The sequence below is a fragment of the Protomyctophum bolini genome, assembly GCF_963924005.1.
Source record: "Protomyctophum bolini genome assembly, chromosome: 20".
Lineage (NCBI taxonomy): Eukaryota > Metazoa > Chordata > Actinopteri > Myctophiformes > Myctophidae > Protomyctophum > Protomyctophum bolini.
In genome coordinates this window covers 4,231,268-4,249,685 of record NC_137881.1, presented here as the reverse complement: position 1 = coordinate 4,249,685, position 18,418 = coordinate 4,231,268, and the positions used below count along the sequence as shown (strand labels likewise).

General features: G+C 44.4%; 1 protein-coding gene across 1 annotated transcript in view; it reads left to right on the top strand.

The window, feature by feature from the left end:
* The window catches only part of adgra3 (adhesion G protein-coupled receptor A3), a 69,414-nt gene that overhangs the window by 13,602 nt on the left and 37,394 nt on the right, over window positions 1-18,418 (top strand). Inside the window, exons 2-3 of the mRNA XM_080792458.1 lie at window positions 4,591-4,662; window positions 17,465-17,536. Of these exons, the coding sequence (XP_080648584.1) occupies window positions 4,591-4,662; window positions 17,465-17,536 (144 nt within the window). The remainder of the gene's footprint in view (window positions 1-4,590; window positions 4,663-17,464; window positions 17,537-18,418) is intronic.

The following is an 18,418-nucleotide window of genomic DNA, read 5'->3' as shown; positions in this document are numbered from 1 at the left end:
GGAGAACATGAAAACTACACACAGAAAGGCCCTTTAGGGTAACTTTGAGCATGACAAGCAGACCCGAGTGAATGGGAAACACAAACATAACAATAAACTCTGATGGAAATATTATGGGGTCCATTTGGTTGTGTTTGTGCACTCTCAGGTACAGCACATTCTCCCATCCATTTATATACGTCTCACCTCACCTCACACCCAGCTGTGGGTCGTAGCGTGTTGACATTGGCCTGGCAGGAACAGAGAACATGGAACATACGTGTCAAAATCGCGGGCGTCCGCGGATCGGCGCGTCCAACGGGGGTCCCTGTGGAGGTCAGCGAGCGGGTCGGCGCTGCTGCGTGGGGGTCCCAATGTGTTACTGTTAACCCATTCTGACCTGAGATCAGATTCATACGAGGTTTCCACTGGACACACACTGGTCTGATTAACCCATTCTGACCTGAGATCAGATTCTAAAAAATGTCAGTCGTTCTTCGATTTTTCAAAAATAGCAGACCTACAAGCTCGTAGCGCGACTCGGTGGCGCGCTATGAGCTTGTAGATCTGCTATTTTTCAATAGCTAAAGCATAACATGATGCTAACACCAAAATAGGTTCCCGTTCAGAATGGGTTACATCAGTGGGTGTGTGCTCTGTCGTGTAACGAGCAACGTTCTGTGAATGAACTCTGTGCAGCGCCGGTGTTGTTTTCGTCGACTAAAACTAAGACGAAAAATGTTCGTCGACTACCTTTTTCCACTGAGGAAAACTAAATGAAAACCAAGTTATGACTTAATTAATGTAATGACAATTTCGTCAACAGATGACAGACAAAAATGTTAGGAGGGGACTAGTGGACAAGAGATCTACTATTATAAGTAATTTTACACTTTTGTTGCATGCTGAAAATAGCAGATCTAGATCGGCTATTTTCAGCATGTGTAAAATCTGTCATACATTTTAGTCAACTAAATCAACTGTGGCTTTAGTCGACTAAAATCGCATGACACTAAAACATTCCAGGTAAAAGTTTCAGTCCAAACACGACTATATGACTAAACTAAAATAGAAATGTGCTGCCAAAATAAAACCACAACACTGTCTTGTACAGTCATGAATTATTTCTAGGTGTTTGAGTTCTGTGTAACACCACCTGTCTAAAGATTGCACATATGGAGGGTATACTGCAACATTAATGCAGATAGCGTCTAAGTTGCTTGCGGCTATGCCCACCCCCCAAAAACAACTATTTGACAGATGTTTCACCTATGCGAAAATAAATAATTCTTCATTCCTTTTTCGCCTTGTTCCAAATGACTGAGACATGGATAATATTACTGGTCAGCAGTTTTCAATCTAGTCCAAAAGCAATGGATGCATTCCTCTCTGGGGCAGCTTCCGTCCGACACAGAGGTCACCTTGCTGTCATGTGGGCACTAACAGAGATACTTTGCATATTATGCTACATGCCTGCCTGTCACTTGTGGAGCAATAGAAAGCTCCTGTTGTAAAGGGTTTCTGTATTGTGTATTGTATATTTTAATGTATTGTACCTTTTTTAAGTTTTTGATTCATGGGTTTTTTATTATTGTTTGGACCCAATGTTTTATACATTTGGGTCAATAAAGTAACTAACTAACTAACTGGGAGAGGCCAGGAAGGAGGAGGCACCGAGTTAACCCATTTAGACCTTTTTTAGAATCCTTTTCTAAATCCTGAAAAAGCCTCATGTTTCTATGTCAGTGGTTCTCAAACATTTTCATGTCAAGGACCCCCAGAATTATATGTAATTGGCCGCCGACCCCCCCCATCTGAAAATATGTAGTTCCAGGGACCCCCACCCCCAGAAGCAGAGATTTGAGTTAAAAAACGTTTGCTCTGAAATAATATATATCCATTATCCAAAGACTTGTGCCACATTTTGACGATTTTTCAAGAAATAGCAGACCTACAAGCTCATAGCGCGGCACTCGGTGCCGCGCTATGAGCTTGTAGATCTGCTATTTTTCAAAAGCTAAAGTGTAACATTACACTTAAAACACTAAAAGGGGGGTCCCACTTCCCGCCAACAATGGTTTAAGAAAAGAAGGAAGGAAGGAAGTGTGCGAACGAGAAAGAAGGGGATGGAAAGAGGGCGAGGAAAGGTCTCATGACTCTCAGGAGTCAGGAGGAGTCTCGTCTCCTACATAGATTTATTTATTAGGACGGTACAGTAGACTCATGTGATGTGAAGTGTATATTTATGCTGCAGGACTCCAAAGTTACTGTATATTTACTTGGTTGTGGCAGGGTTTTTTTTTTACTGTAAACTTAATTTACGTGAAGATAACTGCCAATATCCTGTGTCTGTCTGTCTGTCTGTCTGTCTGTCTATTTATATTAAATAACCAAGTAAACCAAAAGACAAATCTTGAGCAGCGATTTGAATTAAACAAAATCGTTTAAACATAAACGCTAGTAGTAATCCCGACTTTGTTTCATATGATAAAGTCATCATCCATCCGTCCACCATGGTTCCCCAGATCCTCACCGCAAAAACAAATTATTTTTCAATGCAAATACAAGTTACTTTGTGACCAAAGGCCGCTGTGTGGGAGGCCTGGGGGTGTCTGTCCATGTCATCAGGCCATGATGAGAGCACAGGGTCAGGCTAAAGGCTGTGATGGACTTTGCAGTCCCGTTGCCTCACCACGCTCTTAACCCATTTTGGGCGGAGGAACCCCTTTTGGTGTTTTAATATGCATTATGTTATACTTTAGTTATTGAAAAATCTACAAGCTCGTAACGTGGCACTCGGTCATGTCAAGGACATGTTGTTTCAAGGACCCCCCAGAAGCAAATATTTAGAAAAGCGTTCGGTCTGATTCGAAACAATCATGATTCAAAGATTTTCTCCACATTTTCACGATTTTCAAAAATAGCAGACCTACTTTTTTTTCATTATCGTGAAAATGTAGTGCAAATCTTTGAATATATATTGTTACAGACTCCAGAGAGAACGGTAACTGAAATATTAGCTTCTGCGGGGTCCCTGGAACTACATATTGGTTTGGTGGCCAATTAAATTACATACATTTTTTTGGGGTCCTTGACATGAAATATTGAGCACCACTGATATAGAAACATGAGGTATTCCAGAAAACTGTCATGATTTAGAAGAACATTTGTAGAATCGTCCTCAGGTCTAAATGGGTTAACATCTGTTGTTTCAGCACATACGCCGAAGCCCGCACAACAAGAACCCCGCTGTGAAACACGGCCCTGTTTGTGTGTCGCTTCGCTCTCTAGCGCCGAGGGGTTGGGAAGTAACCAAATGTCAAATCTCCCTATGAGTCTCTCTGAGTCTCTACTCGGCCCAACCCTGTAATAAAACAAACCCCTTCAACACCCTATAATGATTCCAATCTGGCCAGCACCGGGTTGTGGGTGATGTTAGCATGTATGTATGTCACCCACACAACATCCCTTCCCCGGGCTGGCCTTGAAGTTGAAACACACAGACCACAGCAGTTCCTCACATCATGCTTCTATCTATGAGTTAAACCGACGTCGCCATTCATTCACCACCAGGCCTTTTTGGGGAAAGGTCTCAGAGAGATGATGGTGTCAGGGACGTCACATGGGACCTGGAGGAGCTCCAATGGTGGCCCTTAGTTCAACCCATTTTGGGGCGGGAACCCCTTTTGGTGTTTTAAGCGTTATGTTGTACTTTAGCTTTTGAAAAATAGCAGATCTACAAGCTTGTAGGTCTGCTATTTTGTGAAAATGTGTCGCAAATCTTTGAATATATATATTCTTTCAGTGTGTTTTTAACTCAAATCTTTGCTTCTGGGGGGTTCCTGGAACAACATATTTTCAGATGGGGGTCGGTGGCCAAATATATATAAAAATAAAATACAAATACATATATTTTTGGGCGTCCTTGACATGAAATATTGAGAACCACTGACTTAGAAGACATGCCTGAATGGGTTAAGGTGCATAAAATGTGGTGTTGCTAAAATGTCAATAATATTGTGCAGTTTTGTTTAGTTTTTCTTTATTTTTGAACAGACAAATGTTTCATTCAAATATCAAGCTTTGCGAAAGTACTTTAAGTTTAGAAGTCTGTGAGCAGATCCAGATCTATACGCAGCTATAGCTAGTAGTACCGCCTTTGATCAAACATTATCCCCATTGGCAGATTAAATAACCTCACGTGGGCGGTTTGGAAAAAACGATCAGCTAAATGTGTCACCAGTGAGTCACCACAGCTTTGGATCGAGTTATGGTACCTTGTAAGCATCAAAGCCGAGAGGGGTTTCACGGAAAGATGCTACCTGGCTGAAGGGTACATGGCTCAGATGCTACCAATTTAACATCATTTAAAAAATAGCAGGCTGGAGATCAGGTTGCCCCAGCCTCCCGCCGCGTGCGCACACAGACAGACAGACAGACAGACAGACAGGGTTTTTAAACAGAATAAAGACATATGTTATATTCTGTCAATGCAGTGTTACTTTTTGTTGACTACAATATATAGGCTATACAAATGGATACAAAATGTCATCAATTCTAAATGTATTGTTTTTTAATGATGCTTATACACTTTGTTTTTTTTCTTCACAGAACTTTAAGCAACAACAAGATTCAAGAACTGACAAATGGATCCTTCATTGGATTGTCTACTTTGGAACGACTGTGAGTATTAACTATTAAGTATAGTAACTATATTGTTTTACTTGGTTTTGAATGAACAGTCTCTGCAAACAACACGCCTCTACTTAACGTTGACATTGTTGGCCTGGGCTGTGGCTCAGCGGTCCAGGCACCGTGGCCGGTAGCCCGGGTCTGGCAGTGTGCCGTGGGTTCGACTCCCGACGGCCTTTACTGCATGTCACTCCCGCAAAAAAAACAAAAACAAAACATTGACATTGTTTTCGACACAATTAGTCTGTGATTGCTCATCTATGCTGCTCTGAACATTGCACACTTGAATAAGTATTTACAAATATGTAATATTTGTAAATGCACATAATTTTTCCCTGTCAAATGTCATTCATTTCTGACATTCAATGATTCAAGTTGAGTGGAAAAGAATTGCATAAAAATACAAAGTTTCTGACGTTTGAGGTTGAGAGAAGATTTTCTTCAGCTGTACCTTCATTTATGGTCCCAGGGAATCTATATAGCATCAGAAAACATAAAAGTTGCAGGTGGCTGGCTGTAATAATTTATAAACGGCAGACAGAAGTAGCTAACCATAGTTTTAACCACTGTGTGCAGATCAGATCCTCCTCCCTTTAGACGTCCTATAAGTTATGTCTGTGTGTCCATGAAAGATGTTATAGCGCCGAGTTGATCTAGATCTCAACGTCAGACAGCGAAGGCTGTATTTTCCCGTTCGGTTCCACCTACACACAGTGCATTAGCACAGACTATCCATGCAATCTATCACACCGCAAAGTGACGTTTGGGGCTTGTGGGGGGGGGGGGGGGGTCGGGGTGGGGGGGGGGGGGGGGGCTCGTAAAACACACATTGGCCGCGCGCCAGTGGAAAGGTCCAGGTCATAGAAAAAGAGCATGCATACCCGCCGTTAGCAATTAGCCTCAGTTAGGAATATCGGTCAACGGTGGATTGGAAGACCTTGGGAATAGTACCGCTAGGAAACATGAATTATAGCTGAAAGCCTTCAGGGTAGTGTATTGTCTGTATTGTCTGCGGCGATGGATGCTCTTAAAACAGACTGAATGCAGGAGGGATGGATGGATGTGACGCCACAGAGTTCAGGGTTCAAATCTCCTCTTTGTGGGATGTGATCATCATTGGCAGGTGATTGTTCCTATAAAGATTTTAAAAGGTTGTGTGTATTTCCGCTTTGGAGGGAAAACCTTTCAACTTTGAAGTTTGAAATAGAAAGCCTTTTACTAGGGAACAGAATAGAGGGAGGCGAGAGAAGAGAAGAGAGAGAGAGAGGAAAAATCTCAGTGCTTCGCTTCATTCCAGTAGGACGACGGCGAATAGAAGACATTTTTATTGAGCGCTGGTTGTATGTTCTGCTCTGCATGGCAGCACTGAATACACTTTGGAAGGATCGTGTGAACCGTTCGGCGGTGAGATGTCATTCTCGCCATGGAGCGAAGAGCAACTTCGGACTTTAGCCCATTCTGGGCGGGAACCCCTTTTGGTGTTAGCATTATGTAATGCTTTAGCTATTGAAAAATAGCAGATCTACAAGCTCATAGTGCGCCACCGAGTGGCGCGCTACGAGCTTGTAGGTCTGCTATTTTTGAAGAATCGTGAAAAGTGACATGAAATTGTTTGAGAACGACTGACATGGAAAAACTGCTTTTTCAAGAAAACTGTCAGGATTTAGAAGACATTTGCGGAATCGTTCCCAGGTCAAAATGGGTTAGGGTTCTGTAATCTCATCACCCGTGTCCTCTCTCTCCTAGATTCCAGGGAAATGGCCCTGGGCCCGATACGTACGCAAGGGGCCCTGGGGCCCGCGATACGATGATGGTGATTTATTGCACTGGAATGGCTTCATGCTGATAAAATAACCAGACCGTTAATAGGGCAAGCTTCCACTACCCCAGAGCTGCGATAACTTGTGACGGCATCGATGCGGAATTCTAAGGGCATATTTTTTTCCCTGTCATTTCTCCAGTTCTTGTTAACCCATTTTGGACGAGAACGAAGAAGAACCACCTTTTGGTGTTTTATTAAAGCATTACGTTATTATTACTTTAGCTATTGAAAAATAGCAGATCTACAAGCTCATGCCGCGGCACCGAGTGGCGCGCTACGAGCTTGTAGGTCTGGTATTTTTTTGAAAAATCGTGAAAATGTGGTGCAAATCTTTGAATATATATTCTTTCAGAGCGTTTTTAAACTCTAATCTTTGCTTCTGGGGGTGGGGGTCCCAGGAACAACATATTTTCAGATGGGGGTCGGCGGGCCAATTACATATAATTTGTGAGGGTCCTTGACATGAAAATGTTTTATAGAACGACTGACATTTTTCAGGAAACTTGTCCATATATATAGAAGGCATTTGTAGAATCGTCCTCAGGTCTAAATGGGTTAAAAAGGCCAGAAGTCTGTGGGAGGTACGTGGTTCTGGGCCATCTGGTACCGGTTCAGCAGCCACTGCCAAAGTGGTTGAATAGAGAGTACAAACATGCCTTAACCCATTCTGACCTGAGATCAGATTCATACCAGGTTTCCACTGTGGACACACACTGGTCTGATTATAACCCATTCTGACCTGAGATCAGATTCTAATAAAATGTCAGTCGTTCTTTGATTTTTCAAAAATAGCAGACCTACAAGCTCGTAGCGCGCCACTCGGTGGCGCGCTATGAGCTTGTAGATCTGCTATTTTTCAATAGCTATAAAGCATAACGTAGTGCCAACACGAAAAAGGGGTTTCCGCCCAGAATGGGTTAAAAATGTCTCATAACTTGGTGAGAGTCGACGTCTCTGCGTCTAACTTCTTCACAGGAGAAATTACAACAGTTATGTTTTTACAGCGTGACTTCTAAAAGGGGCTAGCTGTCTAGAAGAGCACGTGTGTGTGTGTGTGTGTGTGTGTGTGTGTGTGTGTGTGTGTGTGTGTGTGTGTGTGTGTGTGTGTGTGTGTGTGTGTGTGTGTGTGTGTGTGTGTGTGTGTCTCTCTCTCTCCACGGCTAATCTGTCAAACCACTAGACCAATCAGCGCCAAATTACTTGTGCACACAAGTGCACAAGGAGGAAGAAAATGTGATTTCCAGCCCAACCAACCCAACCCCTCCCCCAGCCATGAATATCTCTCACATTGTGAATTCATAATGTCAGTCAGTCCCACAGTCAGTCAGGCCCTCCATATTTGGACAAGACAGACAGAGATCATAATGAATTCATAATGTCAGTCAGGCCCTCCATATTTGGACAAAGACAGACAGAGATCATAATGAATTCATAATGTCAGTCAGTCCCACAGACAGTCAGTCAGGCCCTCCATATTTGGACAAGACAGACAGAGAGAATCCACAGGGAAGTCATGCCTGTTTTGTTTTTGTAACTTTGTCTTCACTGTTAACAGTCAACTCTCCAGAGTCTTAAAGGACCACTTTTCAACCTATCTTCATATAATAGGTCCTCACTAATAACCATGATAAAATGGCACGATTTTTTTCATAGGAGGGCTGTGGGCAGTTGAGAAACCGTCTTCCAGTGACATCATCATTAGGCAGATTTTTTTTAAACTAGTTTTTTTTCATTATCTTCATTATCGTGAGAACGATGGCTTCCATTTTCGCGTTGCAACTTTCCAGGACTAGAAAGCCTGCAGTTTCTATTAGCTTGTATTCCCCATCGATGATGTCACTGGAAGACGGTTTCTGAACTGCCCACAGCCCTCCTATGAGACAGACCGAGTAGAAAAGAATTGCGCCATGTTTTTCATGATTTTTAGTGAGGACCTATTATATGAAGATAGGTTGGAAAGTGGTGAAGTGGTCCTTTAAGTAAAACAATGGAGTACTTTTTCCACCACTGCTGACTCTCATATATCGGTAAAGATATCCAAACATGTCCTAGAGATTGATTTGAAGGATCTGTAGGAAATGCTCTCCTCCCTCCTGGCCCTTTGAATTGGGCCAGAGTTCTTCAAAGCTCAGGTTGGAGCAGATAAACATGAGGCTGCAGTACACACACACACACACTGCAGTACACACACACACACACTGCAGTACACACACACACCGACCCACCGACCGGATACACAAAGAGTAAAGAAGGAAAGGCTTTGATCTTCCTTTTGGAAGAGGAAGGAAGGAAGGAAGCCTTCGAGGCGCGACTGTTGCTCTCTGCCAACGGCTGGTCGTTCACAGGCTGCAGACGCTGGCTTCAGCCCGTCTGTCTGTCTGTCTGTCTGTGAGATGAGATCAGAAATCAATTGACTTTATGACTTGCAAAAACAAGCAGCCTCCTCCAATGCTGGTACAACGTAAACAAAGCTGTATTTCTGAATTAGATGTTTAGTTTGTGGGATGGATCATCATTGGCAGGTGATTGTTCCTAAAGATTTTAAAAGGTTGTGTATTTCCGCTTGGAGGGAAACCTTTCAACTTTGAAGTTTGAAATAGAAAGCCTTTTACTAGAGAACAGAATAGAGGGAGGCGAGAGAAGAGAGAGAGGGAAAAATCTCAGTGCTTCGCTTCATTCCAGCGGATGGTGAAGGAGACATTTTATTGAGCGCTGGTTGTATGTTCTGCTCTGGCTTCAGCCCGTCTGTCTGGTCTGTGAGATGAGATTGAGATGAGATTCAATTTATTGTCAAAGTACAGCACAGCTGTTTGCATCTCACCAGAAGGTGCAAACATGTCAGTACTAAGGAGGATACATTATTTACAGTATAGTACAGTAGTAATTTCAATAATTAAATAGGATGATATGAGAGGAAGAAGAAAAACACCATCTGTCCATATTGCACGTATAGCCCTTATTGCACATGGCCCTGAATGCACAGGGTGCTAAACTAAGGTCCAGAGACCATGTTCCACAAGTCCAGTGGCCATATTATCACACGAGTCCACATAGTGTTATAACTTATAGACTAGGATGTGTCCAGAGTCTCGGATACGACAGGGATGGTGGATGGGTTGAAAGTGGCAATGTAAACGTATGTTTTCTCATGCCAATAAAGCCGTTTGAATTGAATTGGTTTGGGGGGAGAGGGGGCTGGCACTGGAGGAGGGAAAGGAGTGGATGAGGAGTTTAGGTAGATGACAGTGGAGGGGAAGAAGCTGTCTGTCTCTGTCTGTCTGTCTGTCTGTCTGTCTGTCTGTCCATAGGCTAGCTTGAATACTGGACAACTCACCCCGGTGCTTGCCCGTTTTTCCTCCAGGAATTCTCACCAGTGAGGGGGATAACTTTGTAATTATGCTATTGGCTGTTTGTATTCTTTTTGGAAAAATATAAAAAGATACTGCTGTGGAAAGGCTATATTATTTTACTTATATTGACCCTATAAACAATTTAGTATTGTTTAGTATATGTATTGGTTTTGCCCACTCAAATGGTACCTCGTCAGATAATCCCCACATATCCTACAACAACTTCTGTGAACAGACTTCACGGTAGTAGCTTTTTATAAATTATATTTGTACTTAGGCTGTCTGCTGTCATGAAAGTTTATAGTTAGAGAAATACAAAGTCCAGCCCGGTCTGCTGTCCAGCCTCTCCCACCAACCCCTCACTGGGGAAAGTTCTGGGAGGAAAACAGAAACGGGGTGAGTTGTCTTGTTACCGGCTAGCTTTACCTCAGAGAGCAGCTCCCATTGTGACTAGCCGTAGAGACCCCCGACAGCCCCACCCTGTTCCAACCCCCCCCCCCACACACACACACACACACACACACACACACACACACACACACACACACACACACACACACACATCCAGTGAAGAGCTGCTTTGCTCGCTTGCTTTGTCATTGTAATGAGGCCAAGCCGAGGCCAGAGGTGTCGGCAACATGACGCACACACACACACACACACACACACACACACACAATGCCAGCGCGGCTACATACTAGAAGCCTCCCCCCTTTCATTGGCTCCCTCACACTCCCCCCACCCCCCCCCCCCCCCCCCCGTCATCACACGTCTTGCTTTCACAGTAAAAAAAAAAAGAAAAAGAAAGAAGGTTCTTTTTTACAGTAAAGAAAGACGAAGGTGATTTCTGCTGGTGCCTTATGGGTCTGTCTATAATAATAATAACCCATTTTGACCTGAGATCAGATTCTAAAAAAAATGTCTTCTACATCCTGACAGTTTTCTGAAAAAGCCATGTTTCTATGTCAGTGGTTCTTTGATTTTTCTAAAATAGCAGACCTATACAAGCTCGTAGCGCGCCACTCGGTGGCGCGCTACGAGCTTGTAGATCTGCTATTTTTCAATAGCTAAAGCATAGCATAATGCTTGGGAAGTTGGGAACACCAAAAGGGGTTCCCAACTTCCCACCCAAAACGGGATAATATGCTCCTAAAGGTATCCAGGCTCTTTTCCTTTCCCCACATTCCTTCTTATCTTTTCACAGTTTCCCTTAGTTTGACAAAGGAAGAGAGAGAGAGAGAGACTATAGTCTCTCCCTCGACTGCCCCGTATCCAGTTGTGTGAACGCTCACTGAGGCAACGGCAGCTGCTCTGAATGGCAAAGGGAGGGAGAATCAATTAACCCTCTCTGACCTGAGATCAGATTAAAAAAAATGTCTTCTACATCCTGACAGTTGTCATTCTGACCTGAGATCAGATTCTAAAAAATGTCTTCTACATCCTGACAGTTTTCATTCTGACCTGAGATCAGATTCTAAAAAATGTCTTCTACATCCTGACAGTTTTCATTCTGACCTGAGATCAGATTCTAAACATTTCTTCTACATCCTGACAGTTTTCATTCTGACCTGAGATCAGATTCTAAACATTTCTTCTACATCCAGACAGTTTTCATTCTGACCTGAGATCAGATTCTAAAAATGTCTTCTACATCCTGACAGTTTTCTGAAAAATCTATGTTTCTATGTCAGTCGTTCTTCGATTTTTCAAAAATAGCAGACCTACAAGCTCGTAGCGCGCCACTCGGTGGCGCGCTACGAGCTTGTAGATCTGCTATTTTTCAATAGCTAAAGCATAACGTAATGCTAACACACCAAAAGGGGGTTCCCGCGTAAAATGGGTTAACCCTCTCCTCTGGCGCCCAGCGTGAAATCAGCAGAGTAACTGTGGGACCGCTGCTTTTGGTCGGGGCCAAAAAGGTGTCACTGACTGACTGAATTAAAATGCGTTGTGGGGCCGGGCCCTACAGAAAAGAGAAAAAAAAACCCCATTATCACATTCTCTCCCTCACAGACATGTAGTATTATTATGAGCCACGGCTTCAGGAGGGACACGAGTTGCATGCTAATTCTTTTGGCCAAATTCTTCAGTGCTTTTTGGACTCGGAGTACGTAGTGCTTCGTTCTAATGGAAATTACAGCCGAGGCACGGCCATGTGTGTTGCCTGTTGAAATGATTAGTAACTGCTGCACACATGCATAGTATAAACATCTGTACGATCATAAAGTCTGTGTGTAGCATGCATACACATCTGTACGATCATATAAAGCCTGTGTGTAGCATGCATACACATCTGTACGATCATATAAAGCCTGTGTGTAGCATGCATACACATCTGTACGATCATAAAGTCTGTGTGTGAAGTTGTCATTCGGAAATGTGTTGAGGTGCAACATTTTCAATGAATGTGATGTGTTTATATTTCTTTACTGTTGAAGCTATATAAGGTGAATTTAGCAGAGGTTAGAATGGGGGGGTTAAAACCCATTTTGGGCAGTTCTTTTGGTGTTAGTGTTTTGTTATGCTTTAGCTATTGAAAAATAGCAGACCTACAAGCTCGTAGCGCGCCACCGAGTGGCACGCTACGAGCTTGTAGGTCTGCTGTTTTTGAAAAATCACATGCAAGAACGACTGACATAGAAACATAGCTTTTTCAGAAAACTGTCAGGATGTAGAAGACATTTTTAGAATCTGATCTCAGGTCAAAATACAAATAGCAATCCATCATACTGTTCTGAGCTCGATTGTCTCTTTGTAGTGGGAATTATTCCAACCAGTTCCTTTGCCCTCCATCAGGCGCCCCGGCTGGCCAGGGGGAGGCAGTTTAGAGACCAGGATTACTGCATGTTTTTTGTGAGGGTACCTACCCTAGGGGACACGGGGAGAACATGTGAGGGTACCTACCCTAGGGGACACGGGGAGAACATGTGAGGGTACCTACCCTAGGGGACACGGGGAGAACATGTGAGGGTATCTACCCTAGGGGACACGGGGAGAACATGTGAGGGTACCTACCCTAGGGGACACGGGGAGAACATGTGAGGGTACCTACCCTAGGGGACACGGGGAGAACATGTGAGGGTACCTACCCTAGGGGACACGGGGAGAACATGTGAGGGTACCTACCCTAGGGGACACGGGGAGAACATGTGAGGGTATCTACCCTATAGGGGACACGGGGAGAACATGTGAGGGTACCTACCCTATAGGGGACACGGGGAGAACATGTGAGGGTACCTACCCTATAGGGGACACGGGGGAGAACATGTGAGGGTATCTACCCTATAGGGGACACGGGGAGAACATGTGAGGGTACCTACCCTATAGGGGACACGGGGAGAACATGTGAGGGTACCTACCCTAGGGGACACGGGGAGAACATGTGAGGGTACCTACCCTATAGGGGACACGGGGAGAACATGTGAGGGTACCTACCCTATAGGGGACACGGGGAGAACATGTGAGGGTACCTACCCTATAGGGGACACGGGGAGAACATGTGAGGGTACCTACCCTAGGGGACACGGGGAGAACATGTGAGGGTACCTACCCTATAGGGGACACGGGGGGAGAACATGCAAACTCCACACAGAAAGGCCCTTTCGCCAACCCCGCCTCAGGCCTTATCTTATCTCTTATGGCGAGGTCCATCCAGCACTTTGACCCCAAACAAAGATCCTTCCTCAATAATTACCACTTCTCCCTGTTTTCTTGTGAACTTGTGAAATGTCATCAGTCGCAGCCCAAAGTATTGTCACAATTCAAAACGCATCTACGTCATGTTCAAGTCCAAAATGATTTGGAGTTGACTTTCTGTGGAAGTAGAACAATATTATTATGCCATAATGTGCAACGTTGAAAACTCTAAACCGAAATATACTCCTGTTGATTTCCTTTGGCAAGAATGCAGTTGTTTAAACTTAAATCTGTAGTCATTTGTCAAGATGTCCATATTTATCTCTGGACGATAAACCCCAATTTCCTGTGTATGTAGTGCAACCTTCCTGACTAAAGTCAACGTTGCACACTTTGCTATCTTCACAATATGTTAATGTTATGCCCAAAACACGTCCATGTCTAATTCAGAGACTTAAAGATCACGTCACAAAATGTCACTCTATATAAACTATACAAGGAACCGCTTATAGACATTCACAGCGATGAGCTGCCTCTCAAAATAACCTCATTGGAATCTTCTTAGCACGAGGAGGAGGAGGAGGAGGAGGACAAACTCAGAATAATTCAAATTCATCCAGTAATTCTCTTTACAGAGTGTGACATTAAGCGTGCTCCTACTAATATGGTTTATAAAGATGTCAGCAGGTCAACTCTTCAACCACAGGCTGTCACTTTCCCCACAATGTTCCACGAGCTTTGTAGATGTCGCTACGAGCTTGTAGATGTCCTCCAACCACCTCAAGCTGAACCCAGACAAGACTGAGCTTCCCTTCTTCCCAGCTAAGTCCTGCCCCATGTGGGAGCTAAGCTATATCTCCGTAGACGACGCCCTGGTAACGTCTGTCGCGACAGCCAGGAACCTCGTTCAAAACTCACGTCACATCTGTCACTCAATCCTTACACTCTGACTCTATAATATAACATACGACGAATTAGACCATTCCTCAGCCAGGAGTCAGCCCAGCTCCTAATCCAGACATCAGTCTTGTCAAAACTTGACTATTGTAACTCCCTCCTTACTGGCCTACAAGGCATGTCCACTTAAGCCTGGAGAATCTTAAGTGGACATGCCGGTAGGCCACTGATCCAAAATGCTGCAGCTCGCTTGGTCTTCAAACAGCCAAAATTCTCACATATCTCTCCCCTGCTCCGCTCCCTCCACTGGCTCCCGGTCGCTGCCTGTACAGAATACAAAACTCTGATGCTGGCATTCAAAGCAACCAAGGGTATGGCTCCCCCATATATTGCAAGCTTTTTGTTATTGCTTAATGTAAATCTCTCTGGATTAAGAGCGTCTGCTAAATGCCTAAATTGTAGATCTGCTATTTCTTTCTTTGAATATATATTCTTTCAGAGTGAACATTTTTAACTCCAATCTTTGCTTCTGGGAGGTCCCTGGAACAACATATTTTCAGATGGGGGGGCCTCCATCTGAAAATACAGATAACCCAAATACAGATAATTCTGGGGGTCCTTGACATGAAAAAGGTTGAGCACCACTGAGTCATAGAGACATGGGGTTTTTCAGAAAACTGAAGCCTGGCCTCGGGTCCAAATGGGTTAAATATGATGGCTGAATTCTCACCAGTTAACCCATTTTGGGCGATAACCCCTTTTGGTGTTAGCATTATGTTATGCTTTACCTATTGAAAAAAATAGCAGATCTACAAGCTCTTGTAGGTCTGCTATTTTTGAAAAATCGAAGAACGACTGACATAGAAACATAGCTTTTTCAGAAAACTGTCAGGATGTAGAAGACATTTATAGAATCTGATCTCAGGTCAAAATGGGTTAAAATCTTGCCTTTTCCTCAAGGCTCACTAGTCCTGGGACCTTCAAAGGAGCGGCCGGTTGGTCACAATGGTGAATTAATCTGATACATGTGATGTTTTGCCCTCTTTATGAGCTCCAACGTACTGTGGGACTGAGGGAGTCAGTGCTGCTCTAGGATAAGAACAATACTGTGGAACGTGGGAGTTCTTATAGCCCTATGCTATAAGAACAATACTGTGGAACGTGGGAGTTCTTAGCCCTAGGCTATAAGAACAATACTGTGGAACGTGGGGGTTCTTAGCCCTAGGCTATAAGAACAATACTGTGGAACGTGGGAGTTCTTAGCCCTAGCCTATAAGAACAATACTGTGGAACGTGGGAGTTCTTAGCCCTAGGCTATGAACAATACTGTGGAACGTGGGAGTTCTTAGCCCTAGCCTATAAGAACAATACTGTGGAACGTGGGAGTTCTTAGCCCTAGGCTATGAACAATACTGTGGAACGTGGGAGTTCTTAGCCCTAGCCTATAAGAACAATACTGTGGAACGTGGGAGTTCTTATAGCCCTATGCTATAAGAACAATACTGTGGAACGTGGGAGTTCTTAGCCCTAGGCTAAGAACAATACTGTGGAACTTGGGAGTTCTTGAGTTCAGGTCCCTGGAACAACATATTTTCAGATGGGGGGGGGGGGGGGGGGGGGGCGAGGCCAATTACATATAGTTTTTGGGGTCCTTCACATGAAATATTGAGCACCACTGATACAGAAACATGAGGTTTTTTCAGAAAACTCACTGTCGACGTCGGGTCTAAATGCTAGCTCACATGAAAAGCTATGGCTATAGCGATAAGCCCCCTATGTGAGCTATATTCCGAAGCCTGAAGACACTCCTCCTCCTCCTCCAACATCAAACGGGTCCGAGTTACCCCCAGAGGGGCCGTCTGTATACGGGGCTCAGGTGGCGACCCCCCACCCCCCCCACCCCTGAACCCTCTCTGTAATGAGTGACTGTGCGGTCGTGCCAACGCAGGTGAACGCTGCAGGTATTATTCTGGGACCGCACGAAGAGAGCCTTTGATGCTCAACGAGGAGGAGGTTCTGCCTGGCAGTGTGTGTGTGTGTGTGTGTGTGTGTGTGTGTGTGTGTGTGTGTGTGTGTGTGTGTGTGTGTGTGTGTGTGTGTGTGTGTGTGTGTGTGTGTGTGTGTGTGTGTGTGTGTGTGTGTGTGTGTGTGTGTGTGTGTGTGTGTGTGTGTGTGTGTGTGTGTGTGTGTGTGTGTGTGTGTGTGTGTGTGTGTGTGTGTGTGTGTGTGTGTGTGTGTGTGTGTGCGTGCGTGCGTGCGTCTCTCCTCTGATCTCCGGGGGGCCAGGTTGTCGTCAGTGGTTGTGTGCTGATGATTGATTGCATGGGGGGGGGGGTGGTCTTGTGCTCTTCTAACAGGTGTCTGCTTGGGGGGTCTGATGAGAGGAGAAGTGTGTGTGTGTGCGTGCGTGCCAGTCTTTTCTGCTGTGCACAACAATTAACCATAGCAGTGAGTGGGTCAGCTTTAAACTGCTACTCTGGGTCGGGGGTTCACTCTGTAAACTCATACTTAAATTCTCTGAGAAATCAATTATTGCGGGAGACACTAAATGCCTGCGGCCTCCGAGGCTAGGTTAAGGTACCACCTGACATCATGGACTGATGGTGGAACCACGGTACCTGACATCATGGAATGATGGTGGTACCACCTGACATCATGGAATGATGGTGGTACCACCTGACATCATGGAATGATGGTGGTATCACGGTGGGTGCAGTACTTAGTTTAGACAGTACTTGGTTTAGACTAGTCATTGGTTAGACCAGTCATTAGTCCTATACAACTACAACCTATCTCAAACCCTCACCCTAAACCTAACCTCCCACGGTACGGGGCAGCACACCTAAACCTAACCTTAACCCATGACTAGTCTAAACTAAGTATGCACCCCACCACGGTACCTGACATCATGGAATGGAATGCAGCCACAGAGCATAACCTAATACTTCTCTCTGTCGTGACGGCGTTTCCAAATGTGCTTGAATAACAACAACTATTCATGCAAAGAAGAACAAAAAAGAGAGGAATGTGATAAATGGCAGTTATTATAATAATAAGCTTGTTGTTCGTGTTTGTTTGTTCACTGCAGGGACCTGCGGAGCAACGTGATCAGCCACATCGAACCCGGAGCGTTCCTTGGCCTGCCAGCACTCAAGAAACTGTGAGTAAACCACCAGCTCATTGTCGGTGCCACCTCCTCTCCTCTCCTCTCCTCTCCTCTCCTCTCCTCTCCTCTCCTCTCCTCTCCTCTCCACTCCTCTCCTCTCCTCTCCTCTCCGAGCTGGCCAGCCGGGCTGGCGGGGCGCCTGATGGAGGGGAAAGGAACTGGTCGGAATAACGTGTTCCTTCCACACGCTACGTCCAACCAGGGAAACTCCCCCCTGTCAGGTGTAAAGGAGCAACTTGGACACTCAGGCATGAAGGAAGCATGAGTTCAAGTCCGTTGCTCTCCCCTTGTCCCCCATATATGGGGACTAGGTTGGTGGAGGGTGTGTAGAGCCCAGGATCACATTAGATGATTGACACCGGGGTGAAAAATGGGTTGCAAAATTGTGGGATAAAAATGTATTAAAAAAATAAAATTCACCAGAACAACAGGAACTTACATCTACTACAGTAAAAAGTCCTGTCCTCGGTCTGTAGTGAATAAATGCTACATGCATTCCTCTGTCTGTAGTGAATAAAATGCTACATGCATTCCTCTGTCTGTAGTGAATAAAATGCTACATGCATTCCTCTGTCTGTAGTGAATAAATGCTACATGCATTCCTCTGTCTGTAGTGAATAAATGCTACATGCATTCCTCTGTCTGTAGTGAATAAATGCTACATGCATTCCTTCTGTCTGTACTGAATAAAATGCTACATGCATTCCTCTGTCTGTAGTGAATAAATGCTACATGCATTCCTCTGTCTGTAGTGAATAAAATGCTACATGCATTCCTCCGTCTGTAGTGAATAAATGCTACATGCATTCCTCTGTCTGTAGTGAATAAATGCTACATGCATTCCTCTGTCTGTAGTGAATAAATGCTACATGCATT